Below are 17,500 nucleotides of genomic sequence, written 5' to 3'. Positions count from 1 at the left end.
AAAGAGGGACTCGAAAATAGTCATTCAAAATTTCCATATTTTTTGCTTAGCATTGTCTCCAGGACAAAGCTTTTTATCTTAAAGTAATGCTTGCCCTGGGATCTGAAAGTTAAAAATGATGCACTACAAGATTCTGTACTTACACTGAAGACATACCTGCTCATCCAGCTTAAATACCATGAGAAGCTGGAAACAAATACCAAGTTAATTAAGCAGATAGAGCTGTTAATGTGCCCATTTGATGCTTCTTTACACAGAATTAAAGAGTAGAACTGCACTTTTATAGGAGAATGTAATAGAAAAGACATTGCATTTGTAACTAGTTGTGCTTAACTCTAAGCTGGTAAGGTTAGGAAAACAGCTATTTATATCCATTATTGGTCGATGAAGCATTTGTAAAAGTTTTCAACATACCACATATATATATGCAAATATATATATATTTAAACTTAAATTCAGAATGCAGGAATACCTAAAGAAACCACGCATTACAGTATCAAAATTATAAATCCAAATGTAAGCACACATATTTAAAGACGCCATACCTTCTGCTGAAATTAGCTAGCGTTAAATCTTAGCTCTTGGAGCAGCACGTACACTGTCCTAGTGTTTTAACTTTCCCCCCCCATAACTCTTACTCAGCAATGTAGTACGCTATACTGTATCATGGTAAGATGAAACCTCTACCATTCCAGCAATAAAGTCATTAAAACAGCTTACTTACAGCACGTTTGTCCACTGTGAACCAATGCAAATAGCAACATAAACCAATAAACTGATGAAATGCTTAGAAAAAAGATTAAAAGCACAAGCGAGACAAATGATTCTTTGCTTAGGTTTACTTCTACATCCTATTCTTTTAAGATTTTCTCTAATCAATACTGTAAAGAAGCTGCCCGTTTCTCCAGAATATTAATTTGTTTCCCTAATTCTGTATGTAACAGCAGCTTGATTCTATGTAACAGAATGGAAAGCTCCAACCCACTGAACTAATTCTAGAAAACAGCTTTAAATTTGGAAAACCGATTTTAAGCAGTCACTTCATAAAAATAAAGCCATCCACAGGCAGATGTTGGACTTTTGTAAATAAGCAAAGTATACTTTTGTCACTGATCTTTACACAAACTTTTACGAAAAATCTGATAGATACAGCAAATTAAATGTTTTATAAGAGATTTATATAAACAAAGGAATGAAAAAAATTATCCCGTTTTTAAAAATTAAGATAAATACTATGACATCAGTTCTGGTATAAGTTATTTAGCTAAGCTAGCACGCTCAATGACAGCAAGAAGGCAGAAGAAGAACAGAGGCAAAAAAAAAAAAAAGGAAAGGACAAGAGCTTGTATGTGAAAAGAGAGTCAAGTATAGGCCTGAGGTGACAAGGACAGGGGAAAGGAGAAAAAAGACAACAGAGAACTTGAAGGGCAAAGCAAAAAGGTAACAGAAGAAACAAAATACATGGAACCAATCCTAACGCTTCTGGTATGGTGGCTATGAGTTGTTAAGCAGCACAGCATTTAGCAATGGAGAAAAATATTTTCCTAGTGTTTTTACAGACAGAGCCATTATTAAAATACATTTCCAAAACTGCTGGTGTATTTTTTAAGCCAAGAATATATACTTCACTGAATACCCTTTTAAACCCATACCCATTTATGGGCCCCAATTAAACAACAACCATGAAAAAGAACACCACAACCACCCTAACGATCTATGTTTAACAAACAGGTTTAACAGTGGTTTTAAGCAGCAAGATATTTTAGGGCCAGTTATTCATGGCCCTCACATAGTGGGCACTTAGACTGGCCCTGCTGAGTTCAGATCTACACCTACTTTTAAACTTCTATTTTTTTAAACACAGAGGACTGTGTAGGTAAAGACCCCATATTTTGCCTGTAATCTAATTCTACGAGCTTCCCAAACTCTCCTCCTCCTTGCTACAGGTCTAAAATTCCTGACATGAAATTCTATTTCTTGGCAGAATTATTACTGTCTTTATTCAATTTATTGCATAATGCTGATGTATGCGTTGCATGGTTCTTAAGAAATTTTGAGTGCCCTCTGCCCTCTCCACATTCTTGATTGTACCCCTTGCATGAAGAAACCGGACCTTTGATGTTTACTTCTTACAGCCTTTCATTACAGAAGAATATTTTACCTCTGTTGTGTTTCCAACCCTTGTAACCTTTTCTTCTTTCTTAAAGCTAAAGTGCCTGAACATGATAGTCTTAGACATAATAGTCTAATACTTAAGAACTGTTAAGGGGGTCACAGTGAAATGGCAGTCAAACTGAAAGCCTATTAATTCTGTTAGGTATCAGGAAACCTGCATCCACCCAGTCTACAATTGCACTCTGCATTTAGACTTTTTTCTTTAATTCACATTTTGAATAAAATTTACTGTCTTCAAACTTGCCCCTGTTCAATTTTTTACTGGTAAACTGCAGCGCACAATTATAGCCCCATTTTTGTTTTGTTGGTCAAAGTGTTCCTCCAATGCAAACAACACTATTAACTTGAATGAGTCAGTGTCTCCTCTTCGGTGAAACGGTATACTGAACTAATGCTTAAGTTTAGCAACTTTGTCTTAGCTCACTTAATTATTTTTTGTACAAAAATTATTTTTTGTACAAAACATTACAGTAATTATTGCCTCTTTACATGTCCAGGTATTGTTTTGGAAATTACCACTTTAATAACTAAAGACTAAAATCAGGACAAATTTATGTTACGGCAAACGAGCCATGCTGTCCCCTAAAATTCAGTATATGGGCAGATAGAAAAGATCCAGTTTATGCAAAATGGATATGCAGCATTATTCCTCTATGCCCCTTACTGTAAGATAATAACAAAGTCAGACAGAAAACAGTAGAAACAAAGGTCAACACACTATAAAGCTTCACCTGTCGGCAGTTACTTCAGTTTCCCCTCTCTGTGAAAATCTTAAAGGAGGAGCAGATAACAAGATCTCATTGGTGCTAGTTTTACATGGGATAACCAAACCATTTAGAATGTTCTAACAAGATTTTTTAGTACAGAGGTATGGTAAGTATTTAGAAGCATATTATGTACTCCAGCATGGTTTACTATCTTTAAGATGGCGCATAGCTGTCCAGTGTCAACAGATACAGGGAGCTACTTTTTCTCTAAGTTCTACTGAGAAGTTCATCTTCACTTACACTCTAGTTCAAGGAATTGTATTTTAAACTGGACTGCTTTCAAAGATGCAACACTACTATAACTGTTCATTCAATCTGTTAGTAACTAGTCTAATCTTTTACTTGCAGTAAATGTATGCAGTTAACTGCGCAAAGTTACTTGAAATACTTGTTTAAGTTTTCATTTTATATTCAGTCCAAAATATTTCCTATTACTTCACAAATACTACTTCAAAAAAGAAAAAGTACTTGCAAAAGATCCTTATCTATCAGTTACTTTCAACATCTCTAGCTTAGGAGGAAAACACCTAATCAGATGTTTGACTACTGTGTAATTTAAAACACAATACTACCAAAACCAACCCCAAAACATCAGTGCATTTACTTGAAATAATTATTAACATGTATTGAGCAAATGAGTTTACTCCTCATATTCATGGTGTTTATTTAGAAAGGAAAGGAGACTATAAGCGCTAAGAAATATTTCACAAGAAATGGCTATTTTCTTTTTCAAACTCAAAGTGCTATGTCTCAGCTTTTGTAGGAACACTTGTTTTTTTCTAATTGTCACCTGACAAGCTGGTGGCAGTCCTGTATTCTTCAAGCATTCTATCAGAGCTGTATCATAAGAGTAGTGATAATTCCGAAGTAACTACATTCAAGTCCACAAAAAGGTAACATTCCTACCATCAGTTCTTTGAGCCACGGTTTTAATGTCAGAAAAGTCTTCCCTCACTGTTTTGATTCATTCATTAAGGTAGAGTATAAGTATGTAGCAGAATACCTTCAGTAACATGTAACCTCACATTTTAGCACCAAAAAGATATCCTTCCTACATAATGCAAGCTTTGAATTTATAATCAACATGTACGAGGCATAATGAAAAGTGTTACAAGTATCAAAAGTATATTATGAACTTGAATTTTACATTTAAAAGCTTGGGGTTTAGGCAGAAAAATATGGTCTTGCATGTCATTTATCACAACTGGTTTTTTTTTATAAATCATAATTATTTTCAAATTAACATCAAATTCACTGTTTAAAACAGCCAGAATTAGCATAAAAGAGGCTGACATACATATGTCTTAGAGGAAGTTGTAAAAGCATCACTAAAAAACCTTTCTCACCTTCTAAGACTGTGATCTACTAAAGAGATCTTTTAACTTCCCCCCTATACACATATACATAAAACCACACACAGAGAATTAAATATATATACACATGAATTGCTATCAATTCCTGTTCCAAAGTGATAAGATATTCACTAGCTTTCTCCTTATTTACTCACACTCTTACTATCAGACTACAAAAAAAAAAAAAAATAAATCCAGTTTCAATCACTTCCTGAACAAGATTTTGAGAACATGGAGGCAACTGTACATTTCGCAAAAGTTTTTAAGAATTGGTCACTATAAACTGGAGGTAGTTTTGAAAAATGTTAGCTTGAATTAATTTACGAAATCAGAAGTAACGTTAATCTACAAAAAGATTGAAAAAAATGAAATACTCTCCTGTTAGGAAGATTGTTTCTGTACCATTGAATACGTTCTTTTGAAGAAAATGTAGCTTTTTGTTTCTGGTTGTTCCCACTCAGCTTTCAAGAGCAGGCCAAGACACATGCACTTGTTGATCTTCCCCACTGAAAGCGTGCTGATGCTTCCTGAAGTTATAACATGGACCGATTGTGGCTTCCCAGCCATTTCCAAGGTCTTTTTCTACTAAAAACACTTCTTAGAACTTCCTGTAAAGTGTATTATTTCGAAAATAGTGCTTCTGAAACTGCATTGTACATAAACTGTCCCTCAATTTATCTAAAGAGAATTACACTTTACTCCTGAAAACCCAGATGATAATCTAGATAGAATAAGATTAGCATGAGCTCTTCCACTTTCAGTTATATCAGTATAAAATTTCACTGGGTAACTTTTATACTGCGTCACAGTCACATGGTCTCATACATGCCAGAAAATACTTCTTTTGTAGATGTGAAGTGTAACAATGGAAACTGTTGAACCTTAGTAATTTGTTTAAAATACAAATATTAAAAAAAGCCCAAAGAAAAATCCCTTTCAACGAAGTTGCTGTTAAACTGACATTAATAAAAATACTAAACGCGCTTTTGTTTCCTGCCCCATACTAAGAGTAATTTCTCTATTCTTGCAAACAAGCATTCCACAGCAATGGGGCGGGGGGAAAATTAAAAATCTCTCAGTATTTATGATCTGTTATAAATGAAATTAAATTATGTCCTGTGTAACCCTGTAGCTACTTTTAGCATACTTCCCGCTGTTATTTTAAATTATGTGCAACAGGAAAAAAGAGAAAAGAGATTTCTCATCTGCTTTTCTTGTTTTCCCTTCACAAAAAGGTAACATTCTGATATGTATATAATGTGCCATATTCTAATAAAGTATATTTGGCTGGGAATTCCCAGGGTGAAGTCTGTTGCCAGCAATGGACCCGCTGGGAAGAGCAGATGTCTAGAAAATTAAATCAAATCCAAAGTGAAGTTTCGAATAACATCCAAAGCTCCTGTATCAAAGCCACATATATCCAACATGCCTCTGTCATCTGGATCTGCGATCGTAAAACCATTTGAGGTCATTCCACAAACAATCAATTTAGCGGGAATACCCATTTTCTAGAGGAAGGACGAAAAAAAATAATCAGAAAACACATATACAGTAAGTTAAACACGCCAGAGGGTCAAATCTTGCTATGTTGCTTGCATAAACCACTGATATGGTAACTAGATATGCCATAACCAGAATTGCAGACTGCCGTTAACATTGTACTTAACCTGCAGTAGATATATTTAAATAAATGGAAATAACTACAATGATGTATATTAGCACAACTTTTCTGTAATACTAAGATTCACAGATTATTTCAAACACAAACATTGCAATTGCTATTCTGCAGTTCACTCTGACAGAAAACTTTCAATAATAATTATCAAATTATCTAATAGGAGCCAAAGAGTGTGTTTTTGTCTCAGGCCAGGATTTCCAAATGTTCGTTGAGCAAATACAACTGTGGCCTGGACAATTCTGCTAAATGAGCTGAATTTGCAGGTTAGTAACCTGTAAGGTAAAGCAAAGCAAGTGGCATGAAGGCCAGAGTAGAGGAACTCTGTTCAAAGAACAAATTTAGGAATCTCAACTAAGAAAACTAAAACACAGTGGGCAAGTTAAAGATTTTTGGTTTAAATTTCAACTGGGTGTACGTGGTATGAAAATTAACGTCTATACATACATGCTTGCCAAAGAGTATTTTTTGTAGTCTAAAAAATAGTTCCTTTAAAGCATAAAAGATTGTTTGCTGATTCAATAAGAGTTTCTAATACCAATGGGCTTGGAGAAGGTATTTTTCTTAGTTCTATTTTAAAATTATGAAGCTGCACAACTTACAGTAGCCCCTTTAAAATATAGTGAGCTTTCTTCACAAGATACTATCACCTCATCCTACTGACACCTTCCCTACAGGCTTATTTTCATTACTTCATTCAAACTTTCTGGTATCTACTGCAGACATCAAAGTTAAATTTAATTCTGTGAGCCTAATTTCATTCTGTAAGAACTATAAAAAACTTAATCAATTATATATAGTATGAAGAAATTCATATATTCCCTGAATACCAAACAAATTTTCATTGATATTTTAGTACACCGATCAGGATAGGATAATTGCAAATCTTTTGAGCAAATCAGTGATTTTAAATACTTGCTATTAGTGCAATACATGCACTAATTCTGCCTAACTGCCAAATATATCAGTCTTTAACAATATATAACTATTGACTGAAAAAAGCCACACCTACTTCAGTCTCTAAAACTTTTTTAGAACTGGTATTTATTTGATACTGTATTAATCAATTATAAACAGTCAGAAGCGTATTTACCTCTCTGTACTCTCTAAGAGCTGTTGCAGGATGAGTATTTCCAGCAAAGGTCTCATTGTCGGTAAATACAATGAAGACATCAGCAGCTGTCTGAGTTTTTTGAGCCCATATCATTGGAAGGGAACAATCAGTGGTACCCATTGGAATCTTAAAAGAAAAAAAATATATAAATGGAACACATTAATACAGAAATCAGTAAACCATGCAAAAATTATTTTTTATGCAAGCTTTGTGTTTTGTCACACTTCTTTGTTAAACAACAGTTCATTTAATTTCAGTTTTCTTCAGGGTTTTTTTTTTGCTTGATTTTTTAAACATTCTTTCTGAACTAACTTCTGACCTAACACTGCCATTCTAAATTTCAATGCTTAATACCCAGCAGCTGAAATAATGATATTTGCTGGACTTACTCTAAATAAAAGGGAGAAAAAAATTCCACTCTTTTACTGTACAGATAAAGACTAAACCCAGTACTAGAATTGATTACAAAGAAAACACAATATAACTGTTGAGACTTTTTTTTTTTTTTTTTTTTTTTTTTTACATACTTCATACATTTTCACTAATACTTGAGGTAACGTCATATCAGCCGTCACTGGGCAAGGGACCATTTCATGTGAAAAGGCAACAACATGGGAATCCTTCTCAGTACGTGCTACAACCTGAGAAAGAGGAACACAAAAATAATTTAGTTATATTACTCAGAATTTTTAATGTATGAATCGAGGCATTCCCTACCAAACAACATTAGATACTCTTTTGCATTTAAGTCACCATGGCTCCTCATGTGCACTAATGTGTCACTCTACACTTTAAATATTCTGTAATATTACTACAAATAAATGTAGCAACAATCAGAGCTAAATAACTGCGCTTATTACTATAACTGAAGATACTTCCACATTTCTGCTCTGCTTTCTGACACAAAACACTAAATATTTTTAAACACCAACAAAAGTTCGACTTCTCTGTAATATAAATACACAAGAATTTTTAGAATATAAATTCTATAGGGGGAGTGATTGTGATACAAAGGCTATATCGATAACTCTAATGCAAACAAGAATTATCCCCAAATTTCTTAATCCATTCTGTATTACTCTATGGATGCTTCTGAAAAAAAATAACATGTATTTTCAGCTAAGGTAAGTGAAAAAGCAGTCTTGACCACTTTCATTCATACTGGAAAACGACTGCCTCAAATTGATCTTTCTGAATTTGATTGGCGCCTTTAAGCATCTGGTCTACCAGTGAGACACAAGGTCACATCTTCTATACCCAGAAAACATTACATATAAAAGTTTCCTTCTGATTTCTAATCAGCTTTAGAGCACCTTTGTATCAAAAGAGCAGCTCAAGCTGCAACTAGCTACAAGTAAAAGAAGTTTAATGCCTCACCATACACATTGCTGCTGCAACTGTGCTGGCGTTGAGCACGCTGCCCAAAACTTTTTGTGTCATTGATGCACTGACATCAACTGCAAGTAAGAAGCGTTTTCCTGTTGGTTCAACTGTCTAAAAGCAAAAAGAAAAAAGAAAAAAAGAAAATAGGTACACATCATTAATATATTAATTTCTTCTTCCTTCTGCTTTCAACCCTAAAGTGTTGTTGTTTTTTTTTTTTTTCATTCTTTCTGGGGTAACATTAGGACAATAATGTTGCCAAAAGCTGAATATATAATGAAGTTTTGATTCTTTGTTTAATATAATACCAATTCCTAATATTTTTGTTACAAAGTTTCAAAATCGTTATCCACCCAACAAACCTTCCTTGATCATTTTATAAGCTTTCAGAAAACAGAGAATTCTTAAAAAGATTAACAAATTGAAGAACTATATTACCTTGAAAGTTTTGTAAAATGAGGCATCTAAAGCTTCTAAAATGTCTTCATCAGGACGCCACCAAAGCTTCCCCCTGCTTCCATGTCCAGCTTTATAGGTTTCTAATGCAACCAAAATATGGAATGGATGTATTCTAGCCTACAGGCAAGGGAAATCAACAGTAAGTTTTTGAAAATCTGAACTCCATAAAATAAAAAGAAGAAAAAAAAAAAGGTAACAAACTAAAACTAAAAGATCCTACTACAAAAATCTCTGTGTTAGTACATTGTTACTTTACATTTTTTAAATTTGAAGAGTTCATGCAGCCTTTACACAGCTGTTGTATGAACAGATACTTGTCAGGTACCAGTAACAGACCTCATTCCCTTTCCAGAATCCTCCAATGAATTCCAAATGCTATTTTATGCCATCACCAGAATTTTGGTGCAATTTCACAGCTCTATCTATGACTGCCCAATGCTATTTTCTATCACAGGCTTACAGTAAAAGAAAGTCCCTCTCCTGCTGAAGAGAAAGGAGTTGAGCTTGGGAAAGAACAAACTTAAAAGTTTTGTATCAGATACAGTAAAACTGGGCAAAAACTATTTCAGAATACAGCATTCATTTTCCTCTTACTATAAGACAGTCCAAACACTTTCTTCTTTTTTTGCTTTCCCTACATAAACCAAATCAGTGGTTGCTGCACACAAAGGATTCCAAATCACATTTTTGCTTTACTGATTTATCAACATTTTGTTATCCTTTTTCCTCAAGGGGAATTTCACTACCAGCAGCAAACTTCAGCAAATCTGAATGCCTCTCCATTTTCTGTCTTCCATCAAGGTATTGTGCCACCAGCTTTGCTCCCCCTTCTCCAGTGCCTCAGTAATTATGTATGATTAAAGCAGAAAGCAGAGAAAGGGAAGAGCCATGGGATGGGAAAAAAAAGGGACTTACTGTTGTTCTCAATTCAACTACGGTCTTGAAGAAGTTAAGTGTCCTGATTTTAATCTCCCCAACTCACAAAACTATTAGTAAAAGCTACTTGTCTTCTCTATCTCCCATTAAATTCCTGAATATTTGTTCTCCCTTTGGGGAACCCTTTTTTCCCCCCTCTTATTTTCTTACCTCTTTAATGGATAGTAAAGCAATCTGAAAGGAGAAAGTCTCGTTGTTCCAACTTCTTTTTCCTCTCAGATGCTATGCTAGTTTCTTCATTCACTTCCTAGGATCCTACACAAGTGACTTCCACTCACTTTTTAAGCTTGTATTGCTGATTCTAAATTACAAGATTTAGAAGCAATAAATGAACCCAACAGGCAAAGCTTGCCACAGCCCTAATTTTAGAGAAGATCCTAGCTGTCAATCTCCTTAATTCGTAGAAAAGTTTCGGAAATAGAGGGGGAAAACAATAAAATGACAAATGATAAATAGAAGCTTTAAAATAAAGGTGCAGGTATTCCATCGCAGTTTTTTTAAAAAAAGAATAAACTACACATTTCCTCCAAAGAACATCCCTTCTATTTTGTAAAGAGGTAGCATGAAGAAATACAGCTTAGGAAGATTAAAAAACACAAAGGCTGGCACTGATTATGAAAAAGTTCTTACCTTTTTTAGCAGTTTCTCATTTCTTAGTCTTTCACATACTGTTGCCACTTCCGAACCTCGTGGTTCAAGCACTGAATTTGCTGTCAGCTTCCCCAAATTTCTCAACAATACAGAAATAGACATTTCCTTCAGCAATGCCTTCCAAACCTATGATCAAAGAAAGAGAAGGGAAAAAAAGATGAGATTCCCAAACTACAAGAACTGACATCTGTACATTAAATAACTGTATTTTAAAGTAAAAGTACAGGTTATATGAAGATCTTCATTCTTTCAAGTTAGCTACTTGGGTAAATAACTTGAAAAACAGCATAAGGGCTATTTATGGAAATCTAGACTTAAGACTGAAAAGCATTACCTTAAAGAGAATACAAACCTAATGAAGTTTACCTACCTCCTTAGATTTCAGATGGTTTGTCAGGAGATGCTCTCTAACTAGACCATATTCTTCTATTAAGTGAATAACTTCCAATTCATCTTTTGTACGTTTTACTTTCTCCACCGCCTCCAGATACTTTAAGAGTTTTTCAGTCTCAGCAGAAACTGCTTTGTCTTTATAAGCCTCTTGGACATCTTTCCACCCTTTGGTAATATATTTAGTGACTATAGCAGTTCCTATTGAAAAGAAAAATATTTTCCAAGCAGGATTACCGTCTTTATACCGGCATTTATCTTTCTAGCAAGCAAATGAGTTAGCAGGTTTAATTCTCAGACCTGCCACGGAGCTACAAAAAAGGTCAGCGACACACAACTTAGAGCAGTAGTTTAACCACTGTATTATTCTCCTTAGAAGGAAGGAGCCTAATGTATTTGAAACCAACAGAACTTCCCACGTAACAAAGTGTGTTATTTCATCATTTGTAAGCAAACAGGAACAAATTGAGGGAATTGTGTTATTTCATCTTCTCTTGACATAAGGAAGAAAAAGAAAGAACAAACTCTGTTTACCTTGAAGATAAACATGTCAGTTTCTGATAGGCCCACTCACAGACAATTTACAGAACACCATCACTAAGAAATCATCAGTCTACAATGGTACTTGGGTCTCCAAAATAGTTCCACAGTAAATATAAAAAGTTTAAAACACAGTATTTTCAGGTAAATAAAAATTTATTACCTTCACTGGCAGGTTTTAGGTGGGACAACCTCAGAAGATCTTTATGAGACCAACCACTTCTTTGTTTATATTTTGTAACTGCTAAAGCAACAGCCATGCCATTCTTTCCATTGTACCAATCTGCAACAGCTTTCCTCAGTGCACGACCCCACATGCCGCATTTCATGCCCTCCTTCAAATCTTTTTTAAATTGGATGAAAGTAAAGAGATGGGTTGGTATGCAACACACCTCAGGAACTGCTTTGAATGCCGCATGTTTCGTTTTTGCATCAGAACATTGTGAGCAAATTGCAAGAGCAAAAAGCAGGGGCTCTTGTTTTGCTGCTCTGCCTTCTTGACTAAATGTCTTTATTTCTTGAACAACTTCACAACCTCTACCCTCTTCGATCAGTCTTATTAAAGCTTCTGCATTTTCAAAGCCCAGCTTCTGCTCCTTGATGTAGTAAGTACCACCTTCTGAACCAAAACACAAGAAACGTTGCAGTCGATTCATATCGGTGACATGCCACACATAACCACTTTCTGAGTTCGGCACCTGCTTTTCATTCGGGAGTTGCACTTGGTTTTCCTCATCCTCCATTGTTTACACTTCCAAGAGGTCTGCTGAAAGAACAGTAAAGTTTATTGATAACTATTGTGAAAACCTGATGACTCTACTCTTTTGTCACTTCTTAGCAAAGTAAGTATATCTTAGCTGTACACTTGTAATTTTTCCTTCATAAATTTAGTAAGAGTATACTCTAACTGTGCAATAATACATATCAGTTATGGGAAAAGAAACAAAAAAAAATCTCTGAGTTACAATGGTGACAAGTTATTTCCTTAAAACCAACTTAGAAACTACTCAACCCAAATAAGTGGCACGCAGAAAACATGGCTGGTGTTTTGCCCTTTTGCCATTAATATATTACACCACTTTCTTCAGTAGATTTTTGGATTGCATACTAAATTGCTCAAAACTCAGATCTTGCCTTACTCTATTTAGCTGAAGAATTGGTAATGCTGACCAACTGAAGAAACATGATGCTAAAATAAAGAACTAAAATACTAGAAAACTGTTCAGTCAGAAGACACTGAGAGAGTTAAAATATGGCAGGTTTCCAGTGAGACTTAAACAACAGCTTTTTAACAACTGACAGTAGCTCAAGAAAAAATTATCTTTATTACAGGCTCAAATAGTCTGCTGTTTCAAGTGAGATCCAAGAAAACACAGACATAAAAACAAATTCTATATTGCTTTACATTTGAAAGTAAGAAGCAAAAACCAGCACAAAAATTCACGACCTTTCAGGTCTTTATATTTATACACTCTTGAGTTGCAAGAGAGTTCAGCTGTAGGCAATATTTGTAGGCAATAACACTGCTCCTACTTGAAGAACATCTAGCATGGTAAAATTCAAGCCATAACATTTAAACGGAAATAAATGCAGGTGAAATTAAATCAGCAGAGTAAGGGGAAGAAAATTCATCATCATCACTATCTCCAAAATATTAAAAGTGACAACAATAAATTCAGTTTTCTCAGCTCACACCAAACAATAAAAAGACACTAAATAGCACCAAGAGGTCCTATTTAAAAAATAAAGAACCAATAATCCACTGCAAACTGCATATGTATCTTAAAATATGCACATACTAAAGTCTAAGCACACAAAAATGACACTTCAAAGAAATCCACTTAAGAATTTTTAAGTATTGCAGATATCTACTTTTGACGTGCTTGATGGGATACTGAAGATAAAAGTCATTTTGCTTCATGATTCTATGATTTGCCAGGATAAACTAGCACAAATAAACGTCACTAATGTAGACAAAGATTTTTTTTCCCCCAGTTTAGGTAACACACTGACTCACGAATAACTTCCCTACTTTTTCTTTGACACAGAATCTTCCTTTCTCTGCAAGCAACTAGCAATGTACCCTTCATCCATTCTTGCCTACTGCAGTAATGTGCTGTTGCATCCTGAATTAAATAATAAATAATCATCAGTGCTCCCACTGTATTCTATATGCTGATAAATCATAAAAATAGAAGCCATATGCTGGTACCTAGTTTAAAAATGCAGGTTTCAGTTAAAAATTAACTAAGAAATATCTTTCATGGTATTATTCAGAGCACCAGTGCTCAGTTATTTTTCTTAGTGCTTAAATATTCTAACCACGTTTCCTGCCAAACCAATTTAAATACACATCACGGTTGAGGCGACTTTTTCACTGACATCTGAAACATGCAAATACACTGAAAATAACAAGGGTGGTATTCGCAATGCATGAATACCATATCAGCATGTTTTAACATCTAAATATATTTTATTTCAACACACTTCAATTAGCTGGTTTCATGAAACCGTAGATAATGTTTCATAATAAACATACAAATAAACATACAAAATGGAAACAAAAAAATCACAGTCAGCATCCATTAATTTATCATTAAAAAATGGTATGTGGAAAGATACTGAAAGCCACCATTATCTCGAAGCAAAAATAAGAATGGGAAACATAAAGGATCATGGAAGAGTAACAGCATCTCCATATATATGAAATCTTGAGAATAATTTCTTGCTGTGTCTTTCATACCCCTGCTATAATAAATATTACTACATTAAAATGAGACTAATGGGAAAACAGTCACCTATGGATTACCGAGACTTAAACTGAACTGGGAGGACCGTGCCTTTGGTTAAAGAAAACATTTATGATCTCACTTTGCTGATGATATTAAGAAATACTAGCACTAATTTAAATATTTTAGGTTTTTTCCTACATTTTTCCATCTGATATGTCAATTTTATTTTAATTCTCATTTGGAGAGTTTCACTTGTCCCCACATGCTCAGTTTTATAATCACTAGTAAAAAATAGCTACCATTGTCATCACCACTCTGAGAATGGGAACAAAAGCTAAATAAAGTAATTATAACGTTTCTAAAATTACAAATAATATTTATCTGGTTTGAAATCTAGATTTATTTAGAAAATACTGTAACACATGCCCAGTATTTCCATCAAAGGTATCATCCTGAAAGGCAAACGGTTCACTACTTCATTGTTACATGTGAATATGCAGTGTGATGTTAATTGTACTATATTAACGAAGTTTAAGAGCTAAATATCAGAGAAAAAAATTCTCCTTCTGCACTTCTCTATTAAACTATATAACAAACCTAACCTACACATGTTAATAATGGATAATTTTTATGTTTACTTTTGTATGGACTATGTTTATATTTTAAAAGATAGCTGCAGATGTACACTTCTAGTTTTTCTGAAGCTTAGGTCTTTAATTTGCCTTCTTAGGAATATACTATGAGCTACAAAAACAGATGCTGTTATGATTTCCACCTCTTATAAAGCTTCATTTTCACTCAGCCCTCAAAGTCGTCTTGTCAGACGGAACATAGTTTTTCACAATGGAACGAATTACCTGCAGTACTTATCCCATTAAAAATGCCTGCATCAAGTCTTCTGAAACCGTTAATAGTTACTAATGCCTTCTACTACGCAATCTAGGACACAAAACAGACTTATCTCAAATGGCTTATTGCTATCACAGGGATTTAAAAAGAGTTTCAAACCAACATAATATTTTGGATCCTAATATGAATTGTAAATTCTCTAAAATAAAATTGTATTTTAAAAATTACCCTTGAAATCTGCAATAGCTGATGCAAACCAGTAATTTCACTACTAAACAGTCACACCAGAAGTATCAAATTTAAACTTTGCCAGGATCTACTGGAAAAGCACGTATTCAGTTTCGAACTATTTAAATCATGTTGGCTATTTCTAACTCCTGTTTTATATCTTAACCTCACAACCTCCCAAAGCTATTCCCTCACTGTAACCAGTCCTTCTCCTCTGCCCAGACCTCAAGCTTATTTTCTCCTTTAACACCTGCACAACACAGACAACTTTCATCCTCACAAATGGATAAATGCAAATACGCACTTGGCATATGCTCTACCATAACTCTACTCTTCATTTCCTGAGCTGCATCAGTGAACTTGAATTTCAAACACTCATGGAGGAGTTATCAAGGATATCCTAGTTCCATGATCATTTCCAATTTCTGAGCTACTTGAATGCAAACAGCAACGTGAAAAGCCTTGAAAGTCACAGACTACATACTTTGTAATGAAAACCACTGAACTACTATTCATGGTTGCTCGCCATTATTAGTGAAAGAGAAAAACACACCAAGGGATTTTTTTTTTTAATATATATTCCAAATACTATATAAGTTAATCTGTAAGTAAAATATGGCTTTGACTGGTCTGAAACAGCCTATACAGCACTTACATCTTGATTGGTAAGCCAGTATCTTTATGTTGCTGTACCGTAACATGATTGAGTTTGTAAATTAACCTCGGTTATTTTCTATAAGTTTTACAATTCACCCCTAGTTTAGTTTTCCTAAGAAATAGTGTCTTACAGTACAAGTTTTAGGTATATATGTAAAAAAAAAAAAAAGGCAGAAAACTTTAGTACAACTGCAGGTTGTAACTTCAGTTCTTAAATTTAACTGCTATGTTAACAATAATGAATCAAACTTTGTAGTGAAAACATATGGAATTAAACTTTGACCCAGTCAGATCTTCCATGAAAAAAAATGCATTGACATTTTAAAAACACTTCAAATTGTCTTCAAATACTTCAAAACCCTATACACTTCATTCTATAAGACACTGCATTCTCCCACTCTGCTCTCAAATTTTCATATAAGCATTAAACTGAAGATTATAAAGAATGCTTTTTAGTTTATTGAGCAGAAAGGCTACAACCATCACACTGAGCTACGGTGCCAACAAAACACACCTGCGCTACAGCACAGCTCTGGCAACACCACAAGTCCTCATACTTCAGAAAATAAGCATCCCTGTGTAAAAAGGAATGCTAGGAGAACGTTTCCCAAATCACAACTGGCACGATCACCTGTATGATGGCAGCACAGGAGATAACAGACTACACGAACCACACGCTGGAAAAAAAAAAAAAATCCTGCTATAGAATTTGCTTAAAAAATTTATTGACTGGAGGGAAAAGGTAGCTTAGCTGACGTAGAACAAAATCGCATAGAAAACGCATTTAAAGCTGATACCCCAACACCTGTGAGTTTAGCTGCCAGTTTCTGTAAGGACGATAAACACAAGCGACGGCGAGGCAGACGAGTAACCCCCAAGGACGCGCCCTATTAATCCCCTCACGGGGTTTCCAACGCCCAGGTGCCAGGCAGGAGGTGGCCATTTACCGAGACGGCCTCTCCGTATTCCTCCCACACCCACGCCAACCTCTCCGGAGTCTGACACGGAGGGGGAGCCCACACCCCCACCCACACGCCCGCCGCGCCCTGGGCTACCCAGCCGGGACCGGCCCGCCCGCCCGCCCTCAGCGCTCCCCCGGGAGGCGCGACTTGCCTGCGAGGCCGCGGCCTGGGAGGGGCCGCGGGGCAGGGCCTGCCCGGCCTCCGACGCCCAGCGGTGGCGCAGCCCCCGGAGAGCTGCCGCGGCGGGGAAGGGAGGACACCCAGGACGGCGGGCGGTGGCGGAACCGGCTCCGGGCGCGGGGTGCGGGGGCAGGTAAGGCGGGTGCCGCTCCGGAGGCTCCGCGTCTCCCGCAGCCCAGCCCAGCCCCGCCCCGCCGGCGCCCTGACAGCATCCCCGGGACCCGGATGGGGCCGCGCCCACCGCCCACCGCGGCCGCACTCTGGTGCCCGGATGGAGCCGCGCTGACCAGCCGGAACCGCTTCCTATCGCGGTGCAGGGGGTTTCCCGCACTTGCTGCCGCCGCCACAGGAGCGGAGCCGTAAGGCGGAGGCGTGCGCGGCTCCTCAGCGGCCGGGGCGGTGCCAGCACCAGTAGCGAGCGGCTGCCCCGGATCCAGTCCCCGTCACCGC

The 17,500-nt window shown here is 36.2% G+C and overlaps 1 protein-coding gene across 1 annotated transcript; it reads right to left on the bottom strand.

Moving 5' to 3' along the window:
- Positions 1-5,591: 5,591 nt before the first annotated feature.
- Positions 5,592-12,203, bottom strand: RO60 (Ro60, Y RNA binding protein). Its single transcript, XM_082483388.1, has 8 exons — positions 11,606-12,203; positions 10,883-11,103; positions 10,492-10,638; positions 8,905-9,042; positions 8,461-8,577; positions 7,611-7,724; positions 7,063-7,209; positions 5,592-5,802 (listed from the first exon to the last, which is right to left on the bottom strand). The coding sequence occupies exons 1-8, from the start codon at positions 12,183-12,185 to the stop codon at positions 5,650-5,652; spliced, it is 1,617 nt and encodes a 538-aa protein (XP_082339514.1). The 5' UTR covers positions 12,186-12,203; the 3' UTR covers positions 5,592-5,649.
- Between the last annotated feature and the right edge of the window lie 5,297 nt (positions 12,204-17,500).

Source organism: Vanellus vanellus (assembly GCF_965231255.1).
Source record: "Vanellus vanellus genome assembly, chromosome: 5".
Lineage (NCBI taxonomy): Eukaryota > Metazoa > Chordata > Aves > Charadriiformes > Charadriidae > Vanellus > Vanellus vanellus.
This window is presented reverse-complemented; position numbering and strand designations above follow the sequence as displayed.